This window comes from Tetrao urogallus, assembly GCF_951394365.1.
Source record: "Tetrao urogallus genome assembly, chromosome: Z".
Taxonomy (NCBI): Eukaryota; Metazoa; Chordata; class Aves; order Galliformes; family Phasianidae; genus Tetrao; species Tetrao urogallus.
The window spans coordinates 43,553,901-43,570,600 of NC_136816.1; the positions used below are offsets into that span (position 1 = coordinate 43,553,901).

A 16,700-nucleotide genomic window follows, 5' to 3' on the forward strand; every position below is an offset into this window, starting at 1 on the left:
GGAAATTTATGAAATGCTCAATGTTCTTTTTGTGTGATGCTCAGTGTTTAGTATTCTTCAACTGTGTGGAACTGCCATTTCCATATAAACAAGAGAAGATAGGTAGAAGGAATGAAAAGTTGATGGATTATTCAGATGCAGTGGTACTTCCATGAGAAAGCAAAGGTTGCAAGTCCAGGAAGACTTGCAAATTTTTGTTTGTTTTCCCTCTATGTAATCATACTTTCAAGCTAATTTTTATCTTCTAAATGTTTGAAATTAATCAATTAAGAAAGTAGGACTTACTGTTTGTCTTCTTCTAGTACGAGTATTAAATAAAACTGCATTGATTACACATCACTTTAAGCAAGTACAGGAGTAAAACTAAACCAAAGGTTGTGGCTACATGACTTGGGGTTAGTTCTGTGAGTTACGAATTACTGCTTCTCCTTTGGAAAACATGAACCACTTAGAGGAAAATATTTCTTCCATGTGCTTGCTCCATCATAAATTAGTTCATGATGAATCTCATTCTATAGCTCAATTTGTAAAATGGTGCATGGGATCTTTCTTGAAATCTCTATTTTGAGGCAGTTGGTTATACTTATTAAAAATATAGATGTGAAAGATTTCTGTTTCTTTGTAGGTAGCACAGGTGCATTCATTTGCAAATTAATCTTAAATCCACAGAATTCTCTCAGTACTCCTATCATTCCTAACAGTATTAGCTGTTGCAGTAGCTTACTTAGAGCAGGCGAGCTGCTCAGCTCGTAGTAAGTCCTTAACGCAAAAAACGAAACGAAACAAACAACTCACCAAGCCAGAAATAAAAAACTGCAATAAGAAAGCAACCCAACGTTTTATCTCCTCGGCAGAATCTGAGCACTTTTCCCTTTGTCTCTTTTTAAAGTTATATGCTGTTAACGATTTCTGTGTTTATTTTCTCGAATTCTTTTGCCTTTCTCACTAAGTTATTTTTTTTTTCTCCTTTTATACACTTACTGGTGGGTGTGTATCTGAATAGCCAGGTGTTTCCAATCGCTTTGGGTCCACATGACCTACTGTGTAAAACTGATTGTTTCCTGATCAGTCAATTTTGACTTAAAGTCAGCGTTTTTCTTGAAGATAGAGGTTACTAGGTCTCAATAGGTCTAACAAGGTGGTTCATACCATGTGATGTTAAACTTCTGTGTGAGTACCAACTCCCTAGAACACTTAAACATCAGCGTTGGCTATGAGTCTGAAAAAAAAAAGAAAACCCAAAAAATTCTTAGAAGTGTTCTATTAATAGTAATCCAAGCTGATAGTATATGCAGACAGACAAAGCCTCTTAGGCTGAATGCAGTAATGCCGATGTTGTAATAAAGCCTTTGTATGTGAGGTGATACTCTGGTTGAAAGCCATTCATGAGATACATTAATGAACAGGATACATTCAGAAGAAGAATGGTTTTTCTGGTCCTCGTGGTCCTTCTTTTCTCTTCTGAAAGAAGAATATATCTCCCTTTCCTTCCTCTTCCATCTCCAGAGGGGCTGCTGAGTTTCCTGGGGTGCTGTGAAGTTTCACTTTCATGTGAAAAGGTAAATTGGTTCACTGTCAAATTAAAATACATTTCAAATGAGCCCAGCTGTTTGGCAGTGGTGTTGGGAGAGGGAAGCAGGGGGGGAATTTGGGTAAGTTAGTCTCCAGCAGTTGTTAAGTAGCTAAACTTCAAAGAGAGATGTTTCCTCCTGTTCCCTCAAGCACTAGCTCACAGCTTTTAAAATGTGTCTATAAAGATTTTTTTTTTTAATAAATTCTGAGAAGGTGTCCCAGAAACAAAAGTTTGGCTGCTTAGTCCAGTTCTTTTACTGTAAAGCACAAGGATGATAAAGTATATTCTAGAACTTTAATGCAAGAAGAAGGAAAGAAAGGAGTATTTTCTTGGACTTCCTATCCAAATAAAATATTTGGATAGGAAGTATCCAAATATTATTGTATTATATATTATATAATACTATATATTATATATATATAATATATATTACAATATATAGTATATAATATATACTATATATTATATATATAATTATATAATATATAGTATTATATATACTATATATTATAGTATGTTTGAAAGATTTGGAAGTTTGACAGTCTTTCGGCAGGTCCCATTGTAGTGCTTTCTGCACGTGGCAGAGGTTTGTTTTTTTGACACAAGCACACGCTGAGGAGCATCCTTCAGGTCTCAGTGCCATGACGACAGCTAAAGAGAAATACAACTCTTCCCCCCACTCCATCTCCAAACAGGGAATTACTCTAAAAATCTCAAATACAATGTTTTAGGTAGCTTTACAAACACATTAATGAACAGACCATGTGGAGAAACAGTAGGAAGCTGTGCTTACTGTATTAGTTTGTTACCGAGTATCTGTATCCAAAGCTGTTTTAAGATTCCTTATGTGTAATGGTAATGTAAATCCTTGATAGCTGGGAATCAGTTATAGTCTGGACTAGCGTAGCACTGTTCTAAAATGTTAGTTAGCAGTCACTGCTTTCAAACATACCAGTAGTATTTTGTATCATCAGATAGACAGCTTGAGGTGATGAGAAGATAATTCCCAGGGATATTTTTGTAGTTACGGAAGGGGCATGTCATGAAACCACTCTTATAACCTGATTGATGTATTGTGGAGGTAATATCTGTGTTTATTTATTCAGCTGTGTGTGATTTTCATTGATCAGAAAAGAACAAGACAAAATGCTAGGACAAGGAAACAGAATATTCTTTGGCTGTGCAGCCCAGTCCTGCCATAATGGGGAAAATGGCAAATGTCTTGTAATGCTTTCTTGCTGCTACCTGTGGAAGGTGAGGGTAGGGAAGGCAGGCTAATATGCTTGACAGGCCTATAAGGTTTGTGGGAATTGGAATACAAACCATTATTGACAATTTGCTGTCTCCATTCTGGTCCTCTCTGTCACTCTTGAGCAGTTGTTCAAATCCGCCTAATGTTGGGTCCAGAATGGGTTTATATAATCTCCTGTGGGCATGCCTTTTCTACAGAAACAGGGAGGAAAATTTTCTTCCTGGAGGGTTAGAGTAAGAATAGGCAACTTCTCTCCTTTGCAGTAGTGAATGTAGAGTTCATCAGGTAGGCCAGAGGGCAGAACTTAAATTTGTGCTGTGTAGCAGTAAAGGGATCCTCTTCCAAAACTGATCATGGTCAGGAAGAAGATTTAGAAGATGGAAGTTTGACTAGGGGAATTGAGGACACCTATGTTCAGTGAAGTAGGGATGCAAGTGCCTTTGTTGCATCCCAATAACATTTTACCAGTGCCCTTCAAATGTTTGTGAAAGATGGTAGCAGAATCCCAGCAGCGCCTGTACTGAACTCAATGCAGCGGATGGCAAGAACAGCCAAGGAGCACAGTTTTATTGCTAGGTGGTGTTTCCAGCTGACTTAATGAAGTCACAGCCTAATTAAGCCACATCCTTTGCATCTCTGGATGGCTGGGATAATAAAGGCAAGCTCTGTTTCATTCAGATGCTGGTGTAATCTGACAGGTGCAGGACACAGGTGCATTATGTACATGCCTAGAGAGTGAAAATTGAAGGGAAATATCAAGCTGCCATGACAAGAAGATGGAATGATGAAAATTGTTGTATTTTGGATCTGATTAATGATTTTGGGACATAATGAGCTGTGGCAGTGCTTGGAAACACTAATACTGCTGGAGTTGAAGTGATATTTATCTACAAAGCAAGCTTTTCATTAAATACATATTGTGGAAGTGAGAGGAAAGCACTACTGTTCGTAGTTTTAGAAGTTTTATTTGGAAATGATCTAAGCTTAAATTGATCTATTGGTTACAAAACCTAGTGACTTATTAAGTTAATTATGATCAGGAAAGCAAGATTTTGTTTACTCTTAGCAGAAGGGGCATCTTCATTCTGGATATTGTTTATTTTTTTATGAGTTTTAAAATAATCATATTTACTTCTAATATGTATCTCTAGAAACTGAAATGATTGGTATATTCTTAGCAGCTGTTTGCATTATGATATTTGTTAAGATCAGTACTGCAACATTTTTTACTAGTTCCTGCTTTTCAAAGTACTACTTCTGCTAATGGTTCAATTTTATTAAGATACAAATATATTTAGTTCCTGTGATTATCTCAGTGGACTACTCCAAGTCTAGAATGAGTGCTTATGAAAAATATGGCAAGAGTTTACTTTGTGCACACTACTTATAAATGTCTTGTGAATTAATTGTAATATCTGAATGTATTTGAACTTTAATAATGCTGTAGTTTTTGTTAATATTCTGTGGTGTGTGCTATCACAGTAAAACTACACGATATAATGTTACATCATGTTCATCATATTTGTAAAAATCACTTGACAAACTAAATAAATTTGTACGTATAATCTTACAGCTTTTTACAACTAACGTGGAATATGAGTAATATGTGACTTACTGGGCCAAAATCAAAGCATCATATGCTTAGAATTGTTCCCTGCTTTATTTCCTTTCACAATGGCATGTTAATATATAGGAGTATAAAGAAATAGTTTTTCAGTCTGTTTTCTTTTCTTCAACAGGACACAACAAGCATAGAGAAAATGTCGAACTGTTGTGAAGATGTGTAAGTGCTGTAAACTTTCTACATTTATTTGCTGAAGCAGTAGCTGCTTGTTTAATTGTGTGAGAGAGGCGAGGAACTAAAGGCACTGTTTAAATTGTTTTGTATGTTAGTGTACCCAGTGATTCCTATCTCTTGCAGTAGCTCTCTAATCCTGTAATAATTGGTTTTATACAAAGCAGACGCACGTAATTCTTTTTCCTTTCTTACTAATAGATGAATGAAATTGCATTTTCTTACAAAAATAAGGATGAAAAACCACTTGCTTGACATACATTCAATTGATTCTGAGGTTCTCTGCTTCAAAAAATTACCTTTAGCTGATTTGATGACATAGATAATTTCTGGTTTCTGAAGCTGAGTTTCAGCTGCATGCAACAGTGAAAAAACTCCATTAATAGATCCCTAGCCAACATGTTTTGTTTTAGCTGACTGAAGTGCACCATGGGAGTGCTGTCTTTCACTAATAATGCTGTCTTCTGTAGATCGAGGCCCCGAAAGCCATGGCAGCAGACCTTCTCAGAAGTTTTTGGCACTCGCTGGAAGATCCTGTGGTTTATTCCTTTCAGACAGAGGCAACCACTGCGAGTTCCCTACCACTTTGCCAATCACGTCTAATCAGATGGATGGTGGGCACAGATGGGTCCTCCATGCTGGAAGTGTGTTACAGGTTTTATGATGATAGGACTATGACAGTCTTCAACTCAATTAAAAACCCACCAATTGTAGACATCACAGTGTGTCCCAAGCTTTATTTTAATTGTGGTCTTGATTCTGGTCTGAAATTAATACATTTTGTATGTTTACATTTAGATATATTCACTTTCAAATTAGCTTTCCAAAAAGATTTCATTTGTCTTTGAAGTTAATAGTAAAAACAAAACACCAAATGACTGGAATGCAGTCTTACGCTATTTGTTTGATAATAATGACTCTCTTTTCTTTTTTTTCCTCTGGTAGGAAACACTGAAGTTTACATTGATTGTTAGCTTTCCCACTAAGTGTCTTAATATTATTTTTTTTTTTACTGTTTCTACCTGTAGGTCTTCTAGATAATATTGAGGTCTCTGGTTCTGCTGCATGTATTTAAAATTCTCCTATACTGCCATTTATTTGTGATGATTGACATGATTTTAACCATGCAGCACAGCACTATAAAAGGTAGCATTTAAAACAAGCAGACGTTTTCCTAAACTTTTGTCTGAGAAGTTATATAAATACATGTATATGTTTATATAGAGAGATCTTACAGTCATCCTTCTGAATAGATATAGTCTCAGTGGAAAATACTAATGTATTTATGTCAGCAAAAGCTATGAAAAGCCACAGGGTAAAATATGCACATGCAAAGCATGTTTTCCCTAACACCCCAAGGACTTCTTTGCAATAATTCAACAACAACAACAAAAATTGTATGGTACATATACAAGAATGATTACTTTTTAAAAATACATATTTAATTTGTCAGCATAATATACCATAAGAAATAGTATATTAAATAGTATATATAAACATTTTACATTTTCTCTTCCTTAGTCAGTTAGCTGGAATTGATTTAGGTGTTTATAAATGGGAAGTATTTGTGAAAATATTTAAAAATATTTATATAGAGATACAGATATTTGCTACTAAGAGGGATGGCATACTATACTGATTACGATAGCTTGTTTTGGGCCCTTTATTTATGGAAATAATTAACCAAAGAAAGCATCATTTTCGTTGTGGTGGAATGACAATGATTCCCAAAACTGGCTTAACTTTTCTGAAGCTGGAAAAAAATATGTAATTTATGATAGCCTTGTATATCTGTACAAATGCTAGCATTTGTAGTAGTGGTAGTTTTTAGAGGTAGTAGTGGTGATTTTTGAAAGTTCTGTGAATTTTCAGGGGAGATTCTCAGCTGCAAAGCCTATAGTGTTTGTTGTCTAGTCTAACAGGACCAAGATCCACCTTAAATTAATCACAGATCAATCACCTTAGGGTTGTGATTAATGGTTCTGTGTCAGGATAGAGGCTGATCACAAGTGGTGTCTCTCAGAGGTTGGTCTTGGGACCGGTGCTCTTTCACATCTTTATCAATGACATCGATGATAGCATTGAGTGCACCTCAGAAAGTTTTCGGATGACACCAAGCTGAGCAGTGTAGTTGACACAGTGGATGGAAGGGAATCCATCCAGAGGGACCTGGACAGGCTGGAGAAGTGGGACCTAATGAGGTTTGACCTGGCCAACTGCATGGTGCTGCATTTGGGTTGGGGCAATCCCAGGAATTTATACAAACAAAGGAAGATCTCCTTGAGAGCAGCCACGTGGAGAAGGACTTGGGGGTCCTGGTGGATGAAAAGCTGGACATGAGCCGGCAGCGTGTGCTTGCAGCCCAGAAGGCTGACTGTGTTTTGGGCTGCATTAAAAAAGGGGTGGCCAGCAGGGAGAGGGAGGTGATTATCCCCCTCTACTCAGCTCTTGTGAGGCCCCATCTGGAGTACTGTGTCCATTTTTAAAAAGCACAAGAAAGATGCAGAGCTCTTGGAGCAGGTCCAGAGGAGGGCCACTAAGATGATCAGAGGATTGGAGCACCTCTCCTATGAAGAAAGGTTGAGGGAACTGGGCTTGTTTAGCTTGCAGAAGAGAAGGCTCCAGGGAGACCTCATTGTGTTCTTCCAGTACTTGAAGGGAGCTTATAAACAGCTGTTGTGGATAGTGATAGGACAAGCAGGAATTGTCTTAAACTGTCTTGGGGAGGTTTAGGTTAGATATTAGGAGGATGTTTTTCAGTCAGAGGGTGGTGAAGCACTGGAACAGGTTGCCCAAGGAGGCTGTGGATGCCCCATCCCTGGAGACATTCAAAGCCAGGCTGGATGTGGCTCTGGGCAGCCTGGTCTGGTGGTTGGTGACCCTGCACATAGCAGGGGGTTGAAACTAGATGATCATTGTGGTTCTTTTCAACCCAGGCCATTCTATGATTCTGTGATTCTATGATTAAATGACAGCCAAGTGATGGTAATTTTTAAAGGCACAGACAGAATGTACAGCATGTAATCTGAGTTTGCAGCAAATCAGTTAATTTGCAAACAGTTCATTGAGGGTGAAGGGCTAAATTTGTCATGAATGCTATTCATAATGAATTTTTAGATTTGCTCCTTAAAATGTTAATGCAGTCACTGCTTATGGTGGATATTTCTTTACGGAACTAACAGGTTTGATCATTGAAAATGCTAAAAGAATCATCTTAAAGTAACTTGAATTTTAACCTTTTTCTGAGCTTTTAACGTTTGAACTGACTTCCCTTCTCTCTTTAAAAATAAATACAATACTTTCTTCTTTTAAATTTTGAGCCTAGTATTCAACTGTTCTCTGTTGCTGCATTTATAGATGTGACTTCAGAATTTAAGATCATAATTGGCAGCAGTCCATAAACAAAGATGAGCTTGAGGAAAGTGGATGAAAAGGTTAGAGTAGCACTTGAAATTAAAAATAATATGTGTATTTATTATAAAGTAATGCCTGTATTCACTTGTCTTTGGAATGATTTCAATTACTATAGTCTCTGTAAAACACTTAAGAGAATAGTAGAGGTCAGTTTTGGTTTGTGTGCCAATTTTTAGATGAGAAAAACTCTGTTTTTGTTTTTAAAAATTTTTCATGCTAATCAGTTTTCATAGCTGGTCATTACACTTTGATGCTTGTTAGGAGAGAGGATCAAGAATATAATTATTTGTGATACATTTGTGATGGGGGATATATTTCATTCCTTCTGTTTTTTGATATCACTTGGTTAACTGTACAATTCTATAACCAATAGATATATAACCAATAGAATAGATTATACATATAGAGAACCAATTCTATAAATACAGAATCCTCTCAACTCTGTGAACATCAGTTAAAATTTTTTTACATGATATATACAATGAAATGATGACACCAGTGAATGTTACCTGTTCTGTGGGGATAAAATTTCAACTCTGTTCCAGTATTTTCAAAAAGGAGGAAATATGAAACAGAAAAAAATCTGTCCTGATAAGGCACAGATTGGGGATAAACATGCTCTGAGTGCATAACAGGGCATGCATATAGACATCCTTGCACTTTTTCTCATGCTTTACAGTTAATGCTGATTAATTTTTAGGCTTGAGACATTACTATGTGTTTGGTCTGAGATTGTGTAGTTATTTTCAGACTGTAGTCTGCCTAGCTAGCGCTCCAGTGTGAAGTAGAGCCTTTCCTCTCTTATTCTCGAAGTGCCCTCTTTTGGCCATATTAAGCAACGACGGTTGACTCTTGGCCTGAAGCAAGAATGGTGTGCAGCTGTTATTCTTCTTTAGTGCACACTGGTTATCTGGAGCAATAATTGCATGATTTGGGTGTGTGTCTGTGCTAGTGGAAAGACGAACGCTGCAAGACAAAACTGCATCTTAAATGGACACAGTCTTGGGCCCACATCAAATGTTTTGTAGCACGTGCAAGTTTTCTAGAAAATGTTTAGATCGGTTGACTTTTCTTTTGAACAATAAATAATAAATAAAAATTGCATTCTAAAGCACTTAATCACATTATTCTACTTGGATTTAATCTAAAGTGAGTGAATGTGAAGGGAAAATTCATAAAACAGTGGAAGTGAAGATGGTACCAAATGCTTTGATTTTTAGCAGAGCTCACTAAACTGAGTGAAGTTGAAAAGAGCAACTATTTGCAGTTTGAGTACACATGCCATCATTATACAAGTCTTTTAATGTTCATTTTACAGTTGTCCAGTTTTATTCAACAGATTATACTTTCTAGAAACAATGAAAACATTTTCTTTTATTCCATCAGGCCACTCTACACCAGTATAAGGGGACAAAGATAAGATTTCAGTAGTACTATAAAAGAGAATCTTTTTCATCTTCGCATTCAGATGAAACAAGTGATAATAAGGTGGGTTTCTGGTAACCTGAAATTGTAATTAACATAAAACACCTTTTGTGGCACATTATATACTGTATTTTGCCAGCCTTCCTACCAGCAGGACATCACTTGTAGCAGAGTGCCACTGTCTCTTGTATTTGAAATTGTTGACACTTTGACTTTGTTTGACTTCATCATCTCCAATCTTTGTCTTCACAGTGGACTTAATTTTGATGCTGCTAAAAATAAGAAGGTGATGTAGCCTTATTGGAATAATATTATCACAAAGAGAAAGCGTAGTACTGTTAATGGACTCTTCTCAATTTCCCAACTGGACATATATTACTTTCCTTAAAAGTGTTTTGTTTGCTGCAGTCCTGATTTTTTTGGACAAAAAATGTTGCTTAATCAATAGATATTCCAATCAACGGTACTTAATAGTACTTCTAGTAGTAGTACGAGAATAAAAACTAAATGTACTTCCATGGTATCTGCCTCCGAAGACTGAGTTGTGTAAAATTAGTACCACCTTCAATATTAATTCTCATTCAGTATTAGCTCTACAGTTTTTATATTTATGCAAGAATAATAAATTGATTTTTTAGCAGCATGTGTAAGAAATACATTTTCAGTCATAATAGGGCAACCAGTTGAAAGTTAACTGTCTGAATACAAAGGTCCTACTCCATTTTTTGCATTTCAAGATACTACTGGATTTTCTTCAGCAGTGAAAACTCGAATCTCTTGTTAAAGTCCAGAAAAAAAGATTTGAACCTGATGAAGATATCCAACTGAACATGGTACTTGTCCAGCAATGCTAATACATAGAAAGAATGCTAGAAAGGTTAGTATGGGTGTGTATATCACAAGCCCAGCATATAAAGTTTTCAGGTTTATTCCCCTCAGAGATGGGAATGCTTTGTTTGTTCCTGCCTTCTATACATGTTGCTTCCAGGTATACCAAATAACTACTTCTGTGGCATTCTGCTAGCTCTTAAATATTTCAAATCAGCTGTGGGCACTTGGCACAGGTTTTCAAGTCCTGGTTAGGCTTCAGCTTAGTATGCTGCAACTGCTAAAGGTAGAGGCTCATTTTACCACATTTTGAGATTATCCATCAATGTCTCTCAGATTCTGTGGTATACTAGCTAGTGTGAAGTCGTGAAGAACCTTCTAAAAATTATGTCCGATATCTCTACAGGCTTAATTTTCACTTTGTCTTAAGCAGGAGACTTGCTTTAGTTTGAAAACTAAACTGTTGAAAACTAAGTCCTAACTTAGACCTAACAGCACCGAATTGTTATGTTCAAAAAACAGAAAGTTAAATTTAAAAATAACCACAATGTGTGACTTATGGGTTAAAGATGCAGGTAGTTTTTCCAATAAAATCAGGATGATAACGATTTCTCATTTTGTTTGGACCTTTTAAAAGCATTTGCATGATGTAGGAAGAAATTATCCTTGGGAGAAATTCTCCTAATTATTTATATTAGAAACCAGACCTTTTTAATCCGACTGTTGTCTCATTTACCCATTCCATTGTAGTGAATTCAAACTACGTGAAAGTTTCTGCTATGAATGACTTCTGTACGTTCATCTGCCCTCATTTTCAGCTTTAATAGTTCTTTTCATAGCTTCCTGCAGCACATATCGGCACAGACTTCTACTTAAAGCCACACTCATATTGAACAGAACAGATGCTCTGGTAGAGTAACATGGGCAGGTATGGGAATATAAAGTGACACGTTCCTACTTGGTGTGCTGTTTTTATCAGAAGAGAAACACCATTGTTACTGCTACACAATATATCAGGCACGTCATTTTTCTACTCACTTTTACTTTTGTGATTTTTTTAAGGTTAATAGCTTTAATAGTTAAATGCATAAAATATACTGCGAGTTGCCTCCTGCATTACTGAAGATAAACGTAACTAATTATTGTACACTAATGAATCTATGTCTAAATTAGTAAAAATATCAAGACTTCAAAATGGATTGAGTCATAGACGGGCTGCTTGAGTTTTCTTTTGGAAAGAATCAGCACTTACAAATAGTGTTTACTCAAGGTCACGCCTGCTGAATCCTTCCGAATGTGTTGTTTTTCAAAAGACTTTTATGCTACTTTCTTAGGGGTAGGGCAGTTGACCATCAAGATTCATTCATGAACTTGCATCTGTGGGCTGCGTTCAGCCTCAGACTTCCATCTTGCCGCATTTTCTCAATGACATTTGATGTCCACTTTTCCCAGCTGTAGTGGAATACGATTGAAGTCAACTGTTGCAACAAGGGCCACATAAGAATTGCCTGTGTAACTGTAAGAATAATTCCAGTTTACATAGGAATACATGTTATTTGAGTTAGAATATACTAAAATTGTAATATAATTGTAATTTCTGTGTGTATGGGTAAATAGGTATTTCTGTCCACATTCTAAAGACTGACATACTGAAGGTCATAGTATAATTTATAGATTGAGAGTTATCACTGTCTCCTTAGCATCTTTGATCCAGGTGCCAGATAGCAAAATCATACTGATTTCTATATATAAATTCTTACTCTGAGATATGTAACTCACATATGGTTGTATGTTTGACTAATTTGCTTTTGTTTAATCTTGAATGTTTTCAAACAATTCTGAAGAATGTTTACACTGAACTTATTGAAATTACGAGATTCAATACAGTGATGCTGTATGATATAGAACGAGTGATGTATGAGGGGCATTGCTGAATTCCTCTGTTTTTCCCAAAACAGAGAAGCATACTCTGCTATTATGTAATCAAATCTGGCATTATCAAAACAAATCTAAAAGTCGAAGAGTATGTCCAGCTGACAAAGAATGCATTGTCCTATTTCACTTTCTTTAATTTATTCATGTAATGTTTCTGGTTTTGTTTTATTATTAAGTTTTGGATTATTTTTTCATTCCTACTGAGATGTCTTATCAACTGTATTTTTTAGAAGTCTCCCTTTTTCTCCTCTGAATTTCTTCAGCATTGATCAAGTTGTTTAGCTGCTTTGCTTATATTTTCGGAATCTGTTTTCAGATTTTCCCAATTCTTTTTGAATAGCTTTCATTACTCAATACTTTTTGTTTTACAAGATTAATCTATAGTCCACGTTGATGACTTCGGGAAACTGAAGTCTGATAAATAGTAAAGTTCTTGTTATCTTTTTTGTGTCTTTTCAAGCGAACGACTGGGTGTGGGCAGAAACATCGAAGTCCTGGTCTGATTTTCAATAGAAGTGTCTATGATAGCATTAGTTACAGGTTACATGTTAAATTTCCTACTTCAGTAATTAAATTATGTCAGTGCATTTATATTGATGCATTAAAGCTCCTCACTTTTCGTCTTCTGACTTCTTGTATGTAATGTAAAAACAAACAAATCTGTGGGCAGTAGTGGTGGCAAGTGCAAGAACACAACATCAAAGCATTTTCTGGCATGTTTGTGTGAACTCTCCTCGGATGGAAACTTATGTTGTAGGTATTAGCTAAAAGTTTATAAATTATCACTTATCAAATTGCAAAAATAGAGATTTTTTTTTTTTTTTTTTTTTTTTTAAAGAACCTTTGGCTTGTATATTTTTGTATTGTGTATTAAAACTTTCATAATCATTCTTGGAATCCTTTTTCTATCTGAGCTAGTTAAAGGGATCTGAATTGCCAACATTTTTGTTTCATGTAAGTGCAAGCTGGTGCCAGAGATGTCAATGCAGAGAAAGCTCATATATTTTGGTTTCATTCATATGAGTTATTAGATTTAGACGTGTGAAACAAAATAGTAGTGACCACAGAAAAATGGATCAGAAAGTAATAAAATAGGAGCTGGTGATTTTGGTGTGAGCAGTAGTTTCAGACATAGCAGAAATTATTTAGAGACCGGGGAAGATCCATGCAAGAAAAGTGAGCAGAAGCAAAGAGCCAGTGGTTATATCTGCAAGGAAATGATTAAAATAGCTGAATTGTAACACTTCATGAATATGGGAGTTCAAACTATGTGATGATGGTTTGTGGCACAGGACTTGCATCTTCTATTTCAACACATGATCTGGATTCTGGTAATAACAGTAATAAAAATCACTTTCATACTCGTCCTTCCACAACAGCATAAAACCAACCTGTAAAATTCTGTGTTCTATGTGTATTCCAGAAAAGGCCATTCTTGCCAACTTCCAACAATTTTGTTTGCTCTTGTTTGCAATTTTATTGGGCCTCTTTTCCCCACATAATAATTTCCAATCCAGTTGATCTCTACTATGAAATTTATTTATTTTAGTATTTGCAAATTAGGTACAACTGAATTTTGTGTCTGTATGCCTACTTTTTGGTGTGTGGAAACGGAGATCTATTCCCACTTGCCCATAAAAATTATTTTAATGTGTACACTGCAATATTTTTAATGCCTAAAGCTTCTGGAAGTATTTCTTGATGTGTTTTGTCCTTTTATAAACTGAATGAAATGAAGTATTCAATAGTACTTTCAGTCCATAAATTCATTTTAAGAGGCTGCCAGGTAGTGCAGATGAACAAATGCATACAAACGCTGCTGTAGGCTGACCAATTAACCATATGAGCTGCAATTATATTAGAGTGCAAGGGCAATTGGAGGGAAAATTGGACCCTGTGGACATCCAGCTGAGTAAACAGGCTTGAGGAAGGATGGAGGATGTGTTAGTCTGAATAAAATACAGCTAAGCTAATTTGAAAAAAAGCAGACCAGAATTTGTATCAGTCACAGCACATTCTTTATATGTCCTCCAGTTTCACAATATTTTTCTCATTAGGCTTCCCCTCTCAAAAACATTCCCTTCGCTGAAGGATTAGTTTAAGATCAGACACATTCAGCAATAGACTTTGTATTTGGAAAGCCAAAAAGCCGTATTTCAGTCACACAGAACTGAACATAAAATGAACTGGACAGGTGCTCCTGAGGCATAATGACTCTTTCAATTCCAAGTAATAATTTATCTCCAAACAGAACATGATCTTGCTGTTTAAGATTTGATTCACAACCTTATTTTTTTTTTAATTTCATAGAGCAAGGATCTTTTTTCATAACTGTGGTAATGTTCCTGATTCTCTGGTGTGTTGGTTTCCATTTGGATGGTGGACTCCTCTTTTTTTCCAAGTGGTATAAATGCAGACAGTGCAGTGATTTGGCCCTACAAACGTGAAATTTAATCATTGTTTTGATAGCTAATGCAAGCCAACCCATTGAGTTAGACCACAGTTCTGGAACTCAGAAGATCCGTCCTCTGCTTTTCGCATGACCTCTGATTTTCTTGGCCAAGATATCTGGGTGCCAGAAGCAAGAATTGGGTGGTGTTGCAGTGACAAGATAGAAAACTGCAGTTCCCTGCTCGCACACTGCTGTGGGTGCTGCATTCTGTGACACAAGCCAGGGCTGTGGTCATGCACTGGATTCTGAGAGCTCCAGGCTGCTCCCAGGGTCTGCAATGACTTCAGTGAACTTGAAGGATAAATATGTTGCTGCGTAAAAAGGATGTTTCAGCTTTAAACTGAAGGAGTGACATGATGAAAGAAAAGATTTATTGTCCCACACACTTTTGTTGGATGAGTCATGCAGTACTTTGTCATACAGTACTGTTTCTCCACTGAGGCTAGTGAGGTAGAAGAAAAAAATTTAAATAGTAGTTCATTTTAATTGACTTTATTACTATAACTCACTATTTCCAGTTCAGATGGGTCACCAAATGTCTGTTAATGATAAAGTAATTTTATTTTCTATCCTCGTACTACCAAGAGGAAGTTAAAAAGACATGAAAATGTTGTGGGTTTTGTTTGTTTGTTTGTTTGTTTTTACCTCTTTCCCACTTCATTAGAAAAGTAATAATTTGTTTGGCAAAGAAGAAGTGGTTTAGAGTGAATTTTAACAAGCTCATGATTAATACACTTTTCAGAAAACTATACATGGCAGCTTTCTGACAGCAGTGTCTGATTTAAATCATCTAGAGAGAACCAATTGAAAAAAGTAGGTCTCAGTGACTCTCAGAGATTTTAAATAAAAATGTAAATACTGTGATTTTCACCAGAAGTTAAATATTAATATCTGCAAGTCCTTTTGCATATGTTTTCTACACACTGTGGATAAGTAAACTTAAATCACTATGCTGATTTAAACTGGGCTACAAAATTCAGGGTTCAGGAGAGTGAATAAGAAATTCAGCTCTCCTTTTTGCTGGATCTACCAAAAAAGGTTTCTCTGGTCTCTGGGTTGGTAGCCAATCTTGTATGGGTGATTGTCTCAGATAATTTTTCAAGGTGTGTGAAAATGGTGCACAGTTTTGGTATAATAACAAAGGATAGGTTGCAACTGGAGTCTAAGCTCTCTTGAGGTACAAGGAAAGCCACATTTAAGAGATTTCATCAGCTGAGCTATCCCAGAATTATTTCTGTCCTTTGGTGTTTTTATTAGTATATAGATATAATTTGGAGGAATAAAATTTACACCATCTATACTGAAGCACAAAATTGTGAAATTCTGGGAAGATAGAATCGCATTTTTAAAAGTTTTTTTCAGAAGTGCTGATAGCTGACAAAAACAACCCTTGTTCCATTCTGAAGGACTACAGTGCTTCTGGAATAGCTTTGTCTTCTGAGATGCAGTTCTTGAGATGTGACTGTGCAAAAGGAAATCCTGCTGAGTAGGTACACATTTAAAAAATAAATAAAAAATCCTGTAGGCATCTTTTAATGTACAAGTAATAAGTGTAAAGCATCCAGCTTCTGCCAGTCTGCGTTACTCCTGTCTTTTTTCCCTTTTAGATTGACAAACTCCTGGATAACCACACAGATATAACTTAAAAGCTTAAAATTATTGAGCAAGATTTGCCAATTTATTCACTTTATATAGTGTCACCATTACTGTTCTCGGTAAAGCCAGAAATTACTGGAATGATTTAAGAAAGAATGTTCTGTAAGCCCTTTCTGATGGTTGCTAAGTGAAAGGGGCAGAGAATTGTTTGAGGAGGAGGGCAGGCTTTTATCTGAAGAAGGCACAGTGTACTGCCTCTCCAAGTAAAGGAGCGGTGGAAGCCTTATAGAATCATAAAATCACCAAGGTTGGAAAAACCTACAAGATCATCCAGCCCAACCGTCCACATATCACCAGTATTTCCCACTAAACCATGTCTCTCAATACAGCATCATCATCATTCCTTGAACACTTCCAGGGTCAATGGCTT

The 16,700-nt window shown here is 36.2% G+C and overlaps 1 protein-coding gene across 1 annotated transcript in view; it reads left to right on the plus strand.

The window, feature by feature from the left end:
- Positions 1-5,223, plus strand: part of ZDHHC21 (zDHHC palmitoyltransferase 21) — a gene marked incomplete at its 3' end in the record, with an annotated part of 30,767 nt that extends 25,544 nt beyond the window's left edge. The window contains exons 6-7 of the mRNA XM_079548703.1: positions 4,565-4,608; positions 5,091-5,223. Coding sequence (XP_079404829.1) covers positions 4,565-4,608; positions 5,091-5,223 — 177 coding nt within the window. The remainder of the gene's footprint in view (positions 1-4,564; positions 4,609-5,090) is intronic.
- Positions 5,224-16,700: the final 11,477 nt, after the last annotated feature.